The following is a 17106-nucleotide window of genomic DNA, read 5'->3' as shown; positions in this document are numbered from 1 at the left end:
GGTTTTAGTAGAAACAGGATGGGTAAAAACGGAGGTGTAGCAGCCTTGGTCAAGGATAGCATAATTGTCCTTGAACGAGATGTAGTTTCTGATTTAGAATCGATATGGTTGGAGGTGAGAAACAGGAAGGGAGCAGTGACATTGTTTGGTATTTATTATAAACCTCCAAATAGTGGGAACGAAGTACAAAAGAGCATTTGTAGGCATTTTATGGAAATCTGCAGGACAAATAGGTTTGTGATAGTCTACCCCAAGGCAGACTGGGAAAAAGGGTAGAATATGAGGCACGGAAGGAAAGAAATTCCTGCAGCATGCCGAACTTTCTGGAACAGTACATTTCCAGTCCTACCAGGGAGGAAGCTGTGTTGGATTTAGTCCCAGGAAATGAGGGAGGCCAAGTGGAGAACATCAAAGTCGGGGAGCAGTTGGGAAATAGGGATCATAATATAATAAGGTTCAATGTTAAGTTGGAAAAGGATAAAAATCAGTCACGGATTAAGATCCCAGACTGAAAAAGGGCAAATTTTAGGGGTCAAAATGTTGAATTAGAGCAGGTTAATTGGAAACACATTTTGGTGGATAAAACAGTGGATGAAAATTGGTCAAACCACATTTGGAGTATTATGTTCAGTTTTGGGCACCTTATTTAAGGATGGATGTTAAAGCCCGCGAGAGAGTGCAAAGGAGATTTACAGAATGATGCTAGCAATGAGGAATTTTAAATACAAGGAGAAATTGGGCTTATTCTCCTTGGAGCAGAAAAAAATCAAGAGGTGACCTTATTGAGGTTTTCAAAATTATGATCAATTTTGACAGGGTAACAAAGGATATTCTGTTTCCACTAGTTGGTATGTCAGTGGCTCACAATTTCAGGATGGTCTGCAAGACAGCTAGGAGTGAGATGAGGAGAAACTTCTTCACTCAGAGAGTTGTTGGGATTTGGAATGCACTGCCTGAGAGAGTGATGGGGGCAGATTCCATAGGAGGTTTCAAAAGAGAGCTGGATACATATTTGAAAGTGATTAGAGGGCTACGGAGATAGGGCTGGTGAATGGGATTGATGGGTAGCTCTTTTGCGAGCCGATGCAGACACAATGAGCCAAAAGGCCTCCTTCTGTACTGTAAAATTCTATTGATTATAAGCAAAATTTGGAAAATTATCAACTGAGGGAGAATATAGATAAAATATGCTCATCAATGAAACTCTGCTAACTCCATGTTTTCAAATGGATAATCAATCCAAGAGAAATGGACAACTCCTTCGGTCAACAGAGAAACAGTCACTGCCACTGACAAACACTACAGCTTCCTGGGGTTTCGACTGGCAGGGAATCTGTTGCTGAACCAATTCCAGTACCGACTACACTCAATACTCAACTGGCCTGAAGTTTATTGGAAATAACCTTCATGTTAACAGAACACTCAACTATCCTCCCACAGATCTCAACTAGTTCTTCCACACTTGATGTACACAAAGATAGTTCTCACCACCTCTTTTTTTATCTTCAAAAGCTGTAAGTCCATCTCAACCAAATTGTTGGAAATGACTAATTGGTCTATAATTTGTCAATAATGACAAGTTAACCCCATTGACTCCAGCTAATTACACATATGGTCTTTAAATTTATGACAATGCCTTCCTTTAAGTTATGCCTCTTATCTTGATGTCTTCACAGGAGTTCCATTCATTAAGACAGTCTAAAGGACAGCGTATTTCTGATAGAGAGCCTAATGTTTATGACATTTCTTTCCCAAATGTTGTAGCATTTTAATTTCCTCATAAGAAAAGCTAATGGATAAACACAAATAATATAAAGTGACTTCCATTTAACTAACAATTATTATTTACTTATCCTTCAATTACCAGAGTAATTGAGGTACTGCATTCTAAAGAAATCATCTGTTGCTAGTCAGTGATTGCTTCTAAGACTGTTTTGGGATAGCTTGTTGTAAAGGTTAATATTACCAAAATGGTTGATCTCAGTATTAGCATAAATGGTATTTTGACCTTTCATCGCGATCAAGATAACTTAAATTAGCCTGAATATGGTTGGGTTATACTAAAAACAGTGCCACAGCATTCTATAGTCTCTCCAATTAAATACTCTGCTTTTCTATTCTTCTTGCCAAAGCAGAGACAACCTCACATTATACACTATTTGTTAATTTTGGCTCACTTGTTTTAATTAACAAGCAGAATAAAATGACCAACTTAAATTAGTTGTTTCTGTGTTTTTTGAGGCAAGTCACAAGACCCTGCTCTAGTGAAACCCTGATTCCAGGAGGGTTCATTAGGTGCAACCATACCATAGAATTCTTACAGTGCAGGAGGCCATTTGGCCCATCCACTCTGCACTGATTCTCCAAGAGCACCTTACCTAGGCCCGCTCCCCACCCTATCCCCGCACATTTACCATGGCTAATCCACCTAACCATATCTTTGGACTGCGGGAGGAAACCGGAGCACCTGGAGGAAACCCACACAGACACAAGAGAACGTGTAGAGAGACACCCAAAGCCAGAATCAAATCTGGGTTCCTGGCGCTGAGAGGCAGCAGTGCTAACCACTAAACGGTAAACTAAACTGTGGTTTGAAGTTTTTAATGGACATGTATTTTCTAAAGTACAATACTCTTCTGTGACAAAGGAATAATTGCATGATTGGGTATTCTTGTTGATACTAAATAACTTGATCACGTATTGTCTACACATCTTTTACTGCAGACATCTTTCGGTGTGCCTCAAAACTGTTCTTTTACTGCTAGAGAGAAAGTGGATTAGTCTGGCCAGAGAAAGAAAGTTCACTCCGTTTCATAGATAAATATCAGGTTTGTAATTTCATATTCGTAACAGTTTACAAAATGCCAAAACAATCATCCTCCTCTCCATAATCTGTCTGTACCAAATTCAGTTTACTCTGGTTGATTTGAAATTACCTTTCTGTCAAAAATGTATTTATTCAGCCTACTGGATAATTTTAATGTTAACAGGTCAACTCAGCAGGTTAATTTATCAGGTCAGATACACAACTTTGAATTAAGAGCAGACTGAAGACCACGTGTGATTCTTTATTTTTCAAACAGAACAAGGACTGCAGCTTGAGAATGTGTAAACATTTTTATTTTGTCTGTGTAACAGCAGAAGTACAGACATGGGAGGAAGGACCTTTTTATTAATAATCAGAGAAATTAAGAGCCCACTCGGTGAAATCTGCCAGGTACATTATTTCTTCTAGTGGCGAGCCATCAATTAGTTAAACCAGACATAACTTACATGGACAAATTTGGAGGTATTTTCCACTTTAATCTCAGAAACTACAAGTTTCGTCCTTATGAATTTCATAATACAATGAACAACTTCTAATTCAAGCCAGGTTTTAAAAAAAGACATTCTTTATCTCATCTCAAAAGCTGTAACTGCCTGTTACACAGACAAAGTTATCAGGGCTTCAGTACGCAAGTGTTAGAAGAATCTTATTCTTGCAAGTTTGCATTCAATTCCTATTGAACACAGGTGGATGAAGCATAGTCACTTTTACAATCATAAATAACTATATGATTTAATTAAAAATAGAATTGTCTAAATAGACTGATTCATTGAAGATGGAATATCTTCTATGATACACATTTCAGCACGGCTGAACAGTTCTTTAATCCTCTAAGTTGTGTTTAGCCAAGTAAGCGAACTTGCATTTGTGAATGGGGAGGAGAGAGAGAAGCTGGTAGTGTAATGGGGGTGGGTGGAATACTCTGTACTGGGACGTACCTGCCCAAGTATTGTAAACCATTGTATGTAAATCTCAGATGTTATTTCAGGTAGCACTTTCAGAACTTAGGTTAGTTGTGACTTTGGAGAAAGATTTAAGGCTTTGGGCAAGAGTTGATACTTTACGCAGCGAGTGGTGATGACCTGGGAGGTCGATGCGGAAGAGACTGGTGGAAGCAGAGACGATGAAGGATTTCAACGGGAAATTAAATGGGTCATTTAAAAGAAATACATTTTCAGAGCTATGAGGATACAACAGGGGATTGAAAGGATTGCTTCATGGAGAGCAAAAATAGATTTGATGGGCCGAATGGTATCTTATGCCATGATGACTCTGTAACTTTAAGAATATCCTGAATGAGGCACCCAGTTTTCCTTCAGAATTTAGTTTTTAAATTTCTTCTTCTTGTGGTGCTTCTTTCCGTCAGCCAGATCTGCCTTTTCTGTTCTGATCTGTTGATATTTTCTCTTGTTGTACCTGAAAAAAACAAGCACACACTTTGCAATCATCTTTACTTATAATACAGTAGCTAAAAGTATTACATTATCTATACGCAAGCCAGTCTCCTAGATCCACAAGATTTATTGAAACATTACTTTCAGTCTCCTTTTTAAAATGATGCTTAGAATAATCTGATCAAAGCCAAATTGTTCCTGAATGCTGAATGTTTTGGGAGGGTGTGAAACAAGAATCACCCCTGGGCGGGAGAGGGGGGGGGGGGAACCACGGGTGATTCGCTGGGAAAGCATAGGCAGAAATTTTACTCTCCAGCAAATACGATCAGTGTCGTGTTTGCCTGCAGAGGATATCATAGTTGACTAGCTTGCCGACAGCCACTGATCACACAAAAAAAATGTTGAATTTTGGCAAGGCACCAGAGAGCTGCCTGAAACCATGTCACACAACCACCTTCAGATGGAGGAGAAACCAGAGGCAAGAGGAACATCAAAAAAAGCATAAACGACTAAGCCTGAAAGTGAAGGGACACCTTGTACTCTTTTGGGTATTTTGTGGGTATTCTTTATCCCTGCATCCAAAGGTTTGATGATATATTTTGCTAATCCAGTTGGACGTCACTAATGTGCTGAATAAGTGATTCTCTCTGGATGTTGTCTATATAGTCTTCCAGAAGGCAGTTAAGTTCCATGCCCAGATCAATAAAAAGAATTAGAGCACATGGAACTTGTGACATGGGTTTATACTTAGCTGGGAGGCAGAAGGTAGCAATTCACCAAAGATCCTTAGACAGCATTTTCTAAACCCACGACCACTTCCATCTAGAAGGACAAAGGCAGCAGATACATGGGAACACCACCTGCAAGTTCCTCTCCAAACCACTCACCATCCTGACTTGGAAATATATTGCCATTCCTTCGCAGTCGCTGGGCCAAAATCCTGGAATTCCCTCCCTAATGGCATTGTGGGTCAACCCACAGCACATGGACTGCAGCGATTCAAGAAGGCAGCTCACCCTCACCTTCTCTAGGGCAACTAGGGATGGGCAATAAATGCTGGCCAGCCAGCGACACCCATGTCCCACGAATGAATAAAACAAAATATAGGGAGTGAAAGTAAAGGACAGTAAAGTTCTCTGAGTGATGGATGTAACAAGTGCTGTCCCACAGCGATCCATACTGGGATATCACATCTCACCCAGATATTCTAATAACATGGATGAGTGGAGCATTATATAACTAATCTTGATGATGTTGACTTTAAAGGTATAGAAAATCCATTTGGATGGGAGCAAGAGGCATAAGACTAGGTGAGTGGGCAAAACTATGGATGATGGAGTTCAGTGTGGGAAGTATGAAGCCATGCATCCTGGATCCAGAAGACAAATTGGAATATTTTCTTAATAAAGATTAGAAACTGTGGCACAGCAGAAAGCTCCAGTGTCCATATGCACAAATCGGGAAAGACTAGTCCATAGGTACAAAAGGTATTTAAGAAGCTTACTTGAATGTTGGTCTTTATTTCACAGGATTAGAATTCAAAAGTGAGTAAAATATTGCATTCTGATGAAAGAATCATAGAAACTCTACAGTGCAGAAAGAGGCCATTTGGCCCATCGAGTCTGCACCGACCACAATCCCACCCAGGCCCTACCCCTACATATTTCACCCACTAACCCACACATCTCAGGACACTAAGGGACAATTTTATCATGGCTAATCAACCTAACCCGCACATCTTTGGACTGTGGGAGGAAACCGGAGCACCCGGAGGAAACCCACGCAGACATGAGGAGAATGTGCAAACGCCACACAGACAGTGACCCAAGCCGGGAATCGAACCTAGGTCCCTGGAGCTGTGAAGCAGCAGGGCTAACCACTGTGCCACCGTGCCGCCCCAGGTCATCAGATATTTTTCTGTTTCTCTCCACAGACGCTGCCTTTCCTACCCAAGTATCCCAGCGTTTTCTGTTTTTACATCTGATTTCATAGGATTATATCAGACACATGGCACAGAAGCAGGCCATTCGGCCCAACTGGTCCATGCTGGGGTTTATGCGCCACTCGAGCATCCTCCCATTTTTCCTCATTTAAATCTAGCATTGTAACCTCCATTCCCTTCTTCATAAGCTTGTCTAGTTTCCCTTTAAACACTATTCGCTTCAACCACACCCCGTGGTAGTGAGTTCCACATTCTCACCACTTCTGGGTGGAGTTTCTTCCAAATTCCCTATTGGATTTCTCAGTGATTATCTTATATTGATGTCTTCGAGTTAATCTCCAGTCCCCTCAAAAGGAAACATTCTTTTTGTATCCACTCTATCAAAACCTTTCAGAATTTTGAAGCCTGTTATTTTGTTATTCCTCGGCCTTCTCTTTTCAAGAGGGAAGACTGAATGGCCTCCTCCTCTTCACATGTAAGTGAAAGGTCATACCTTCGGAATTCCGCATCTGCCAGAAGCTCCTCCACCATTGTCTGTTTTCTTTGTTTCTTGGGAACACGGGAGTGATAGAAGTCTACAGGATTGTCCAGAACTCTACCAACCTACAAAGAAAGATGGATTAGAGTAACAGCATACTGGGATAATCAGAAAAGATCAATTTAGAAGTTGCGCGGCTAGAGCAAATATATCTGAATAAATCATCAGCATCTAAGAACATGTGAGGAAGTCTATAATGTAGTGCATCAATATACCAGATTTAATTTTTTTCTAGGATCCCTACAGTGCAGAAGGCCATTTGGCCCATCAAGTTTGCACCAACTCATGCCCACCTTGCACCCTATCCCACACATGTAGCCGCTAATCCCCCAAACCTACACATCTTTGTGACACCAAAGGACAATTTAGCATGGTCAATCAACCTAACTCGCACATCTTTGGACTGTGGGAGGAAACCAGAGCACCCGGAGGAAACCAATGCAAATACAGGGGGAATGTGCAAATTCCACACAGACAGTGACCCTAGGCTGGAATTGAACCTGGGTTATATTTTTCCTAAAATGCAGTTTTTTTTTGATTGACCTATTTTTTATTCCCAGCCACTGCTACAATGGGGATCAAGGGAAAGAATAATTCAGGGCAGCACGGTGACACAGTGGTTAGCACTGCTCTCTCACAGCGCCTAGCACTGCTCTCACAGCGCCTGGCACTGCTCTCTCACAGCGCCTAGCACTGCTCTCTCACAGCGCCTAGCACTGCTCTCTCACAGCGCCTAGCACTGCTCTCTCACAGCGCCAGGGATCTGAGTTCAATTCCGGCCTCGGGTCACTGTCTGCGTGGAGTTTGCACATTCTCCCCGTGTCTGTGTGGATCTCCTCCGGGTGCTCCGGTTTCCTCCCAGTCCAAAGATGTGCTGGTTAGGTTGATTGGCCATCCTAAATTGATCCGAGTGTCAGGGGGATTAGCAGGGTAAATATGTGGAGTTACGGGAATAGGGCCTGGGTGGGATTGTGGTCGGTGCAGATTCGATGGGCCGAATGGCCTCCTTCTGCGCTGTAGGGATTCTATGAAATAACATTGAATTATCCCCCCTGTAAGTAGCAGCAAGGATGGAAAGTTAACAGACAGAAACAACGGGTTAGGGGATAATCATATTGGAGATTTAAGATCAGGTTTTTGAAGCAATGAAGAGTTTTGATAGGGTGAAGAGAGGAAGACAGTTTTCTCTGAATGGGGTGGTCAGTGATGAGGGGTCGTGACTCAAATCAGCCGGTTAAATTAATAGAGGGAAGTCTGGAACAATTTTATTTTTAATAGCATAATAGTACAGGACCTTGGTGAGACCACATTTGGAATATTGTGTGCAGTTCTGGTCACCTCACTATAAGAAGGATGTGGAAGCGCTGGAAAGAGTGCAGAGAAGATTTACCAGGATGCTGCCTGGTTTGGAGGGTAGGTCTTATGAGGAAAGGTTGAGGGAGCTAGGGCTGTTCTCTCTGGAGCAGAGGAGGCTGAGGGGAGACTTAATAGAGGTTTATAAAATGATGAAGGGGATAGATAGAGTGAACTTTCAAAGACTATTTCCTCGGGTGGATGGAGCTATTACAAGGGGGCATAACTATAGGGTTCATGGTGGGAGATATAGGAAGGATATCAGAGGTAGGTTCTTTACGCAGAGAGTGGTTGGGGTGTGGAATGGACTGCCTGCAGTGATAGTGGAGTCAGACACTTTAGGAACATTTAAGCGGTTATTGGATAGGCACATGGAGCACACCAGGATGATAGGGAGTGGGATAGCTTGATCTTGGTTTCAGATAAAGCTCGGCACAACATCGTGGGCCGAAGGGCCTGTTCTGTGCTGTACTGTTCTATGTTCTATGTAGCATGAAACTCTTCATCACAGGAAGGAATTGAGACAGTGACTAGTCATCTTTTACAAGAATACGAGATGAAAACTATGGAATTATCACTGCCAATTTGGCCATTTCTTGGTATTGAGCTCTTTTCCGAATTCCTGCCGCCAGGCGCAGGAATCTGTGACTGACTTTGCACAGCCCTCCCACCCGCTGCCTCTCTCGACCAGGGAAGCTGAGAACAATTGCAGCACTGGTATTGGGTAAATTAGTCTAATTTAGCACAATGAGGATCAAAGCTACGATTTACCTGGTATGTACGGGTCAGCTCGAGTGTATGGAGGCGCTTTAACCCCACGCCAGCACAAATTACTTAGAAACACTATAATTTCCTGTATTGTAGCTAATGCTCTAAGGCTGAGCTTCTGTTTCCTGCACCATCACTTGCTTCTCAACAGTGTGGGACATTTTTCTTCAGTAATATTGCTTATATTGTTTGGGCACTGCAGATAATCTTAAGCTCAATGCCCAGCTTCCTCTCTTCATGCTTCCAGGTAGGATCAGCACTGAAGAAGAGAGAATTTCTCGAAGAAAGGTTGAGAGGTATTGATAGAGTGGATTCTCAGAGGCTTTTACCCAGGGCTGAAATTGTTGCCACAAGAGGTCACAGGTTTAGGGTGCTGGGGAGTAGGTACAGAGGAGATGTTAGGGGTAAGTTTTTCACTCAGAGGGTGGTGGGTGCGTGGAATCAGCTGCCGGTAGTGGTGGAGGAGGCGGATTTGATAGGGTCTTTTAAGACACTTTTGGATAAGTTCATGGAAGTTAGTAAGATAGAGGGTTATAGGTAAGCCTAGTAGGTAGGGACATGTTCAGCGCAACTTGTGGGCCGAAGGGCCTGTTTGTGCTGTAATTTTTCTATGTTCTATGTAGAAAGACTACCAGCATCGCTCCCTCTACTGCGTTTTCTCAAATTTTGAGCATGAATATCAATATGCAGTTATGGAGTTTCCATAACGCCTGTCAAATGTTTTAGAAATCTGAGCAGTTTAATGAACCGGCAAGACCAACTTTATTTATTGCTGCATATTAAGACCTGGCTCCACTGAATAAAGCCAAAAGTCCCAAATGCGTCACATTTTTCTAGCATAGCACAGCAACTCTGCTGATACACACCTGGAAATACTTAGGGAAGCCTTCACGGTCATTCTTCTTGTAGAAACGTTTGGGATTAATTGCGGCCCTCATTTTCAGTGCCTTCAGGTCATTCTTCATCTCGTCTGTTAGATCGGGTGCCTTCATGTTGTACCATCCATCCCCCGTGGTCTTTGCACGCTCCTCCTAAATGTGCAAGAGTTCAAAATAAGTGCAGGATATTAAAGGCACGAAGATCTACAGAGCCTCGTTTGTTTTAATGAGTGGTTTATTCTTACTTAGTAAATAGATTATCAGGCAGATACAGAACGCACAAGCTATGGCGAAATGGAAATCACTGTAATGCTATGGTCACCGTACTTACTCTGCGCTTTTTCTTCAGTTGACGAATAGACTCTTTTAAAGGTGGAACACTTTCCTGTTTTTCAATTTCTGGTGTCAGGATGCTTTTTGCCAACAGCTAGGGAAGAGAAACATCAAATTACAAAAATACTCTTTACAGAAACTCCCATTGTTTATTCAAATATCAAACACAAAGGAGTATCATTACCAGGCACCTAGTCACTCCTCCAACCAATGCCTGCTCATGATCCCTGCTCCAGATCTTAAGGTCCAGTTCAATCAGGTACACAACATTAAAAAGAAACGGAAATGATTCCCTCTCCCCTCCTATAGGGGCGAGAGATTCTTCAGTCTAGTTCCACATCCTCTTGAGCTTTGTCCGATTCAAGATGGCACTGGAGGTGGGGGGCAACTTCTTGCAAGCTGTCCCCAACATACCCTCTAATTCTGTCTTTTACTCTCGCTCTATGCTTTTAAATTATACTCACTATATTCCGCATGCTCGCCTATGTACTCTATGAACAGTATGCTTTGTCTGTATAGCGTGCAAGAAACAATACTTTTCACTGTATCCCAGTACCTGTGACAATAAATCAACTGATCATTTATGACCCTCGGCATTGAGTGTTGACAAGGATGGAGGGGAGGTGAGGGGTGCAGTCAACCATTTAGACCAATCCTGACTGCACCTTTCTAACCAAAGACATCACATGGTGACGGGGGCAGATACTTGAGCTGAACTGTATTAATGGTACCAAAAGAGAAAATGCTGGAAAATCTCAGGTCTGGCAGCATCTATAAGGAGAGAAAAGAGCTGACGTTTCAAGTCCAGACGACCCTTTGTCGAAGCGTATTAATGGTACATTGATTCTAGCCAATCTCTTGCAGTCCCAGTGAGTCTCTATTGTTAGAATGCCTAACCTACCCCTCCTCCATTATGTATTAAAATGACCTGAAGCCACTGTGGAAATTAATTCATTTAATTTAAATGGTAACGAAACATCAAAATGGGTGCCATTATTGTCCTTGCTTTAAGTAATGGTTTGGATTGAACACTACATTTTTTCTATTAAAAAGGACAAAATGAAACTAAAGTAAACTGAATAAGCTAAAGGCCACATTCTACTGGTGCCAGTCAGGCATCTTTGTCGGGCGGAGTATTTTTAAAAAATAGTTCGTGGGATACAGGCACTGTTGGCACGCTTTGTATTGTGAGGAAGTTGGAATGAAATGAAAAGTAAAGGATTGTCAATTTAGCCATGCAGCTGCACTGAGGGTCAGTGAAATGCAGATTAAACTAGTCACAGGGTGAAACCGATGCTTTGCTTAGCAAAGTGGAGTCTAATGGCCTAGATCATAGCCATGCCCAGTTTGCAAACAGTTTAGTTAAAATCTCTCAGAGTCAAGCAGTTGTGTTGAAAGCATAAGAAGCTGCCTGGAGGCTAGCCTGTCAAGAGGCAGCTAGATATAGCACTTGGGGCGAATGGGATCAAAGGTTATGGGGAGAAAGCAGGATTAAGCTATTCAGTTGGATGATCACCCATGATTGTAATGAATGATGGAGCAGGCTCGAAGGGCCAAATGGCCTCCTCCTGCTCCTATCTTCTATGTTTCTACGTTTGTGTTAAACCGCAGAAATTCTACTCTAACCTAGAAGAAGGGTTCCCAAAAGAAAACTACTGGTCCTGTGTATTAATTATTTGCTGGATGTGGGCTCATAGTGTTATTAAAACCTATGGGATGTTGTTTTGGGACAGGTACATTCTCAGAGTTTCGGAAAGTAAATAGATTCAGATTGGTGGATGGGTGGAATTCAAGTATATTATCTGAGTAACTACTATTGGAGTTAACTGTAAATGTTGTTCTTTATTGCTGCCTTTCTCGTGTGTTTAAAAGTTAAATAAACATTTTGTTATTTGAATAATTTACAACAAGACTTTTTCCAAATTGCAAAAACATACTGTTAAGAACTGGTGTTCAAGTTTCCCTTCTAGGATTTGGGATGCCCTTGCACTGAACATCAGTAGGGTTCACAACAGTATTTACTGCCCATCACTAATTGTCCTTAGAAGGTGGTGGAGAGCTGCCTTCCTGGCAACCGAGTGGCTTGCTAGGCCATTTCAGAGGGCAATTATGAGTAAACTACATTGCTGTGGGTCTCCTGCTAGATATAGCAGAGGGTGAGGATGGCAGATTTTCTTCCCTAAAGCACAGTCATATAATTATTTATAGCACAGGATGGGCTGAATGGCCTCTTTCTGCACTGTAGTGTTCTATGATTCTATGAAGCAGCGACTTCATCCATCAAGTCCATGCTGGCTATCCATGGAACAATCCTGTCAGTTCAAGTCTCATTCCCCCTAACTACACCACCCTGCAAGTTTATGTTCTTCGAGTGCCTTTGATTTTAAAATCACTGATCAATTCTGCTTCTACCACCCTCCTGGGCAGCGGGTTCCACTTGCTGTGCTTAAAAAAATGTTCTTCACGTTCCCACTGCATCGCTCATCTCAAATCTTAAATCTGTCTCTTAGTTGTTATATTATAGGCTCACGGAAACAAGTTTTTCCCGGTCTGCCTTATCCAAACCTGCCATAATCTTGTATACCTCAAAATCTTCCATCAATTTCATTTGCTCCAAGAACAACCCAGTCTCTCCAATCTAACCTTGCAGGTAAAATCATCCAAACTCTGGAATCATTCTGGAAAATCTCTGCACCCTCTCAAGAATCCTCACTTTTTTTCTGACGTGTGGTGACCGGAACTGATCACAATACTGTAGTTGTGGCCTAACCAGAGCTTTATAAAGGTTCAACGTAGCTTCCCTGCTTTTCTACTCAATACTTCTATTTATGAAGTCCAAAATTTCACATGGCACATTCAACATTTCCCACTCCCTTCAAAGATCCATGCACATGCATGTCTAGGTCTCTCTGTTCTTGCACAATCTGACTTTCTTCAATTTTTGCAGATGCACCTTTCCAGATGTATCACAGCTTGGTATGGCTCCTGCTCCGACCAAGACCGCAAGAACCTACAAAGGGTTGTAAACGTAGTCCAGTCCATCACGCAAACCAGCTTCCCATCCATTGACTCTGTCTACAATTTCCACTGCCTCGGAAAAACAGCTAGCATAATCAAGGACCCCACGCACCCTGGACATTCTCTCTTCCACCAGGAAAAAGATACAAAAGTCTGAGATCATGTACCAAACGAATCAAGAACAGCTTCTTCTCTGCTACCGTCAGACTTTTGAATGGACTTGCCTTATAAGAACTAGGAGCAGGAGTAGGCCATCTGGCCCCTCGAGCCTGCTCCGCCATTCAATAAGATCATGGCTGATCTTTTTGCGGACTTAGCTCCACTTTTCCACCAGCTCACCATAATCCTTAATTCCTTAAAAGTTCAAAAATATTCAGCGAGGTAGCCTCAACAGCTTCACTGGGCAGGGAATTCCACAGATTCACAACCCTTTGGGTAAAGAAGTTTCTCCTCAATTCAGTCCTAAATCTGCTCACCCTTATTTTGAGGCTATGCCCCCTAGTTCTAGTTGGCATTGGATTTTACCTTCTCTGTATTTTAAATTCAACCATATTGTGATCGCTCCTTCCGAGAGGATCCCTAACTGTGAGATCATTACACAGGACCAGATCTATGATAGCTTGCTCCCTTGTAGGTTCCATTGCATACTGTTCGAGGAAACTATTGCGGATACAGTCCAGGAACTCCACCTCAAGGCTGCCTTGACCGACCTGGTTTGGTCAATTGACATGTAGATTAAAATCTCCCATGATAATTGCTGTACCAGTTTTACATGCATCAATTATTTCTTTGTTTATTGTTTGATGTTATTACTTGGTGGCCTATAGATTATGCCTTTGTGACTTTTTCTCCTTACCATTTCTGATTCAACCCTTTTCTCCATAGAACCTATATCATCTCTCATTACCGCCCTGTTGTCATCCTTAAATATCAGAGCTACACCACCTCCCTGTCAGTCCTTCCGAATAGCCTAATACCCCTGGATATTAAACTCCCAGTCGTGGACATCCTGCAATATTAAGTTGATCTTTCCCTACACCCTAGCTATGACTAACGCTACATTCTGCATCCTCTCCTTCTCTCCTATGTATTCTATGAACAGTGTGCTTTCTTTGTATAGCATGCAAAAAACAATACTTTTCACTGTATGCCAATACACCTGACAATAAATCAAATCATTGAGTCTATTGTGCCTCCTTTCTGCCAAGGTACATCACCTTAAGTGTGTAACATTAGTGAGTTTTTACAAGAATCTGGTAGCTACATGGAAAGTATTACTGATACTAGTTTTTAATTCCAGATTTATTTAATTAACTGAAATTTAAATTCTCCAGCTGCTGTAGTGGAATTTGATACATCTTTCTAGATCATTAGTCCAGTAACATATCCATAATGAACTCAAGACACCCTGAGCTGTGATAATTGGGCCTTCTTTGTAGGAGGTGATTGTTAGTAATGTCTAAGATTGCAAGATCATGGGGACTTTCAGGTTTTGGGAAGAAGCACATGGGCACTTGAGCACTGTGGGGAAATGCTACCGATTGGATTGCTATACATAGAGCTGTCATGGTGTCAATGGGCCAAATGGCCTTTTTACTCTGCTGTTATGACTCAGATGTTATACAGCATATGGGATAAACAGGTTGTGTACAAGAAGAGATCCCTTTAAGGTGTGCTCGTGAGTGACAATCCTAAGGGGACTGCAGAGTGCAACAAACAGGTCACACACACACAGCAAAGCAGTCAGAGCGAACACTGCTTGAAAGTCTTCAATCTTTCATTTCCACCTATAACTGCCTCAAGCACATTACCAACCAGCCTCAGAGTCTGTGGTGTCTCAGTCAAAGTCCCTCCCCCACTGAAACCCACCACCATCCCACTCCTAACAATGCCCAACTTTGACCCGTTCGAACATCTATAACTACAGAGGCTTCCTGTGGGAGCTGTAAATATAACATAGTTATTAATAAATGCGTAAGGAAATTCAGGGGAACTGAAAGTGATTAGAATGTGGAACTCTATCACAAGGCAAGTAGACGTCCAAGTCATAACAGCAGAGAAAGAGGCCTTTTGGCCCATTGGATTGCTATACAGCGAGCTGCCATGGAGTCAGTCGCATTCCCCCACAATCCTGCACATTCATTTCTCTCAAGTGGTTCTCCCCACAAAACCTGAAAATCCCCATGATCTTGCACCATATGATGGGAGATGCCGGCGTTGGACTGGGGTAAACACAGTAAGAGGTCTCACAACACCAGGTTAAAGTCCAACAGGTTTATTTGGTAGCACAAGCCACTAGCTTTCGGAGCGCTGCCCCTTCGTCAGGTGAGTGAGAGTTCTGTTCACAAATAGGGCGTATAAAGACACAAACTCAATTTACAAAATAATGGTTGGAATGCGAGTCTTTACAGGTAATCAAGTCTTAAAGGTACAGACAATGTGAGTGGAGAGAGGGTTAAGCACAGGATAAAGAGATGTGTATTGTCTCCAGCCAGGACAAGAGATGTGTATTATCTCCAGCCAGGACAGTTAGTGAGATTTTGCAAGCCCAGTCAAGTTGTGGGGGTAACAGATAGTGTGACATGAACCCAAGATCCCGGTTGAGGCCGTCCTCATGTGTGCGGAACTTGGCTATCAGTTTCTGCTCAGCGACTCTGCGTTGTCGTGTGTCGTGAAGGCCGCCTTGGAAACGCTTACCCGAAGATCAGAGGCCGAATGCCCGTGACCGCTGAAGCGTTCCCCAACAGGAAGAGAACACTCTTGCCTGGTGATTGTCGAGCGGTGTTCATTCATCCGTTGTCATAGCGTCTGCATGGTTTCCCCAATGTGCCATGCCTCGGGACATCCTTTCCTGCAGCGTATCAGGTAGATAATGTTGGCCGAGTTGCAAGAGTATGTACCGTGTACCTGGTGGATGGTGTTCTCACATGAGATGATGGCACCGTGTCGATGATCCGGCACGTCTTGCAGAGGTTGCTGTGGCAGGGTTGTGTGGTGTCGTGGTCACTGTTCTCCTGAAGGCTGGATAGTTTGCTGCGGACAATGGTCTGTTTGAGGTTGTGCGGTTGTTTGAAGGCAAGAAGTGGGTGTGTGGGGGTGGCCTTGGCGAGATGTTCGTCTTCATCAATGACACGTTGAAGACTCCGGAGAAGATGTCGTAGCTTCTCCGCTCTGGGGAAGTACTGGACGACGAAGGGTACTCTGTCCACCGTGTCCCATGTTTGTCTTCTGAGGAGGTTGGTGTGGTTTTTCGCTGTGGCGCGTCGGAATTGTCGATCGATGAGTTGAGCGCTGTATCCTGTTCTTATGAGGGCATCTTTCAGCGTCTGGAGGTGTCTGTTGCGATCCTCCTCAAGACTTTTACCTTTAAGACTTGATTACCTGTAAAGACTCGCATTCCAACCATTATTTTGTAAATTGAGTTTGCGTCTATATATGCCCTGTTTGTGAACAGAACTCCCACTCATCTGATGAAGGGGCAGTGCTCTGAAAGCTCGTGGCTTGTGCTACCAAATAAACCTGTTGGACTTTAACCTGGTGTTGTGAGACTTCTTACTGTGCTTGCACCATATAGCATAGGTGCATTTGTGGGGAAGTTAGTTAGATACGCAAGGGGAAAGGAATAGTTTAAGCTGATACAGTGAGATGAAGTAGGGTTTGGAGAGACCCGTGTGGAGCATAAACATGGACTGGTTGGGAAAAACGGCCTGTTTCTGTATTGGACATTGTTTGAATTCTCAAGGTTCTGGATGTCTTGTTGCCCCAGACTCTGCACTCACCTCTCCCTGCTTGAATGCCTTTAGCTTGTAATCCATAAATGAAAAAAAGCAGCATTGCAGCCAATGTGTTAATACTCAACATATACGTTTCCTGAATCTTAAAATCATCACTTCAGTAACAGAGCTGTAACCATCAGTACTTCATAATTGTGTTGCACTGCCCAAAAATCTCTCTGCTCTCACAAACCTGGGTTGGAAAAACAGGATCCAAAATTGGTCGTTCAGTTTGCCACAGCAAGAATAAAAGTCCGATACCGCACAGACAATAGTGGGTTA

At 42.7% G+C, this 17106-nt stretch overlaps 1 protein-coding gene across 1 annotated transcript in view; it reads right to left on the bottom strand.

Moving 5' to 3' along the window:
• Positions 1 to 2809: 2809 nt before the first annotated feature.
• dnttip2 (deoxynucleotidyltransferase, terminal, interacting protein 2) overlaps positions 2810 to 17106 on the bottom strand; it is a 28558-nt gene continuing 14261 nt past the window's right edge. Inside the window, exons 4-7 of the mRNA XM_078218828.1 lie at positions 10032 to 10127; positions 9689 to 9853; positions 6657 to 6766; positions 2810 to 4243 (exon numbers count right to left, since the gene is read on the bottom strand). Coding sequence (XP_078074954.1) covers positions 4150 to 4243; positions 6657 to 6766; positions 9689 to 9853; positions 10032 to 10127 — 465 coding nt within the window. The 3' untranslated portion in view covers positions 2810 to 4149. The remainder of the gene's footprint in view (positions 4244 to 6656; positions 6767 to 9688; positions 9854 to 10031; positions 10128 to 17106) is intronic.

The sequence above is a fragment of the Mustelus asterias genome, chromosome 8 (assembly GCF_964213995.1).
Source record: "Mustelus asterias chromosome 8, sMusAst1.hap1.1, whole genome shotgun sequence".
NCBI lineage: Eukaryota > Metazoa > Chordata > Chondrichthyes > Carcharhiniformes > Triakidae > Mustelus > Mustelus asterias.
This window is presented reverse-complemented; position numbering and strand designations above follow the sequence as displayed.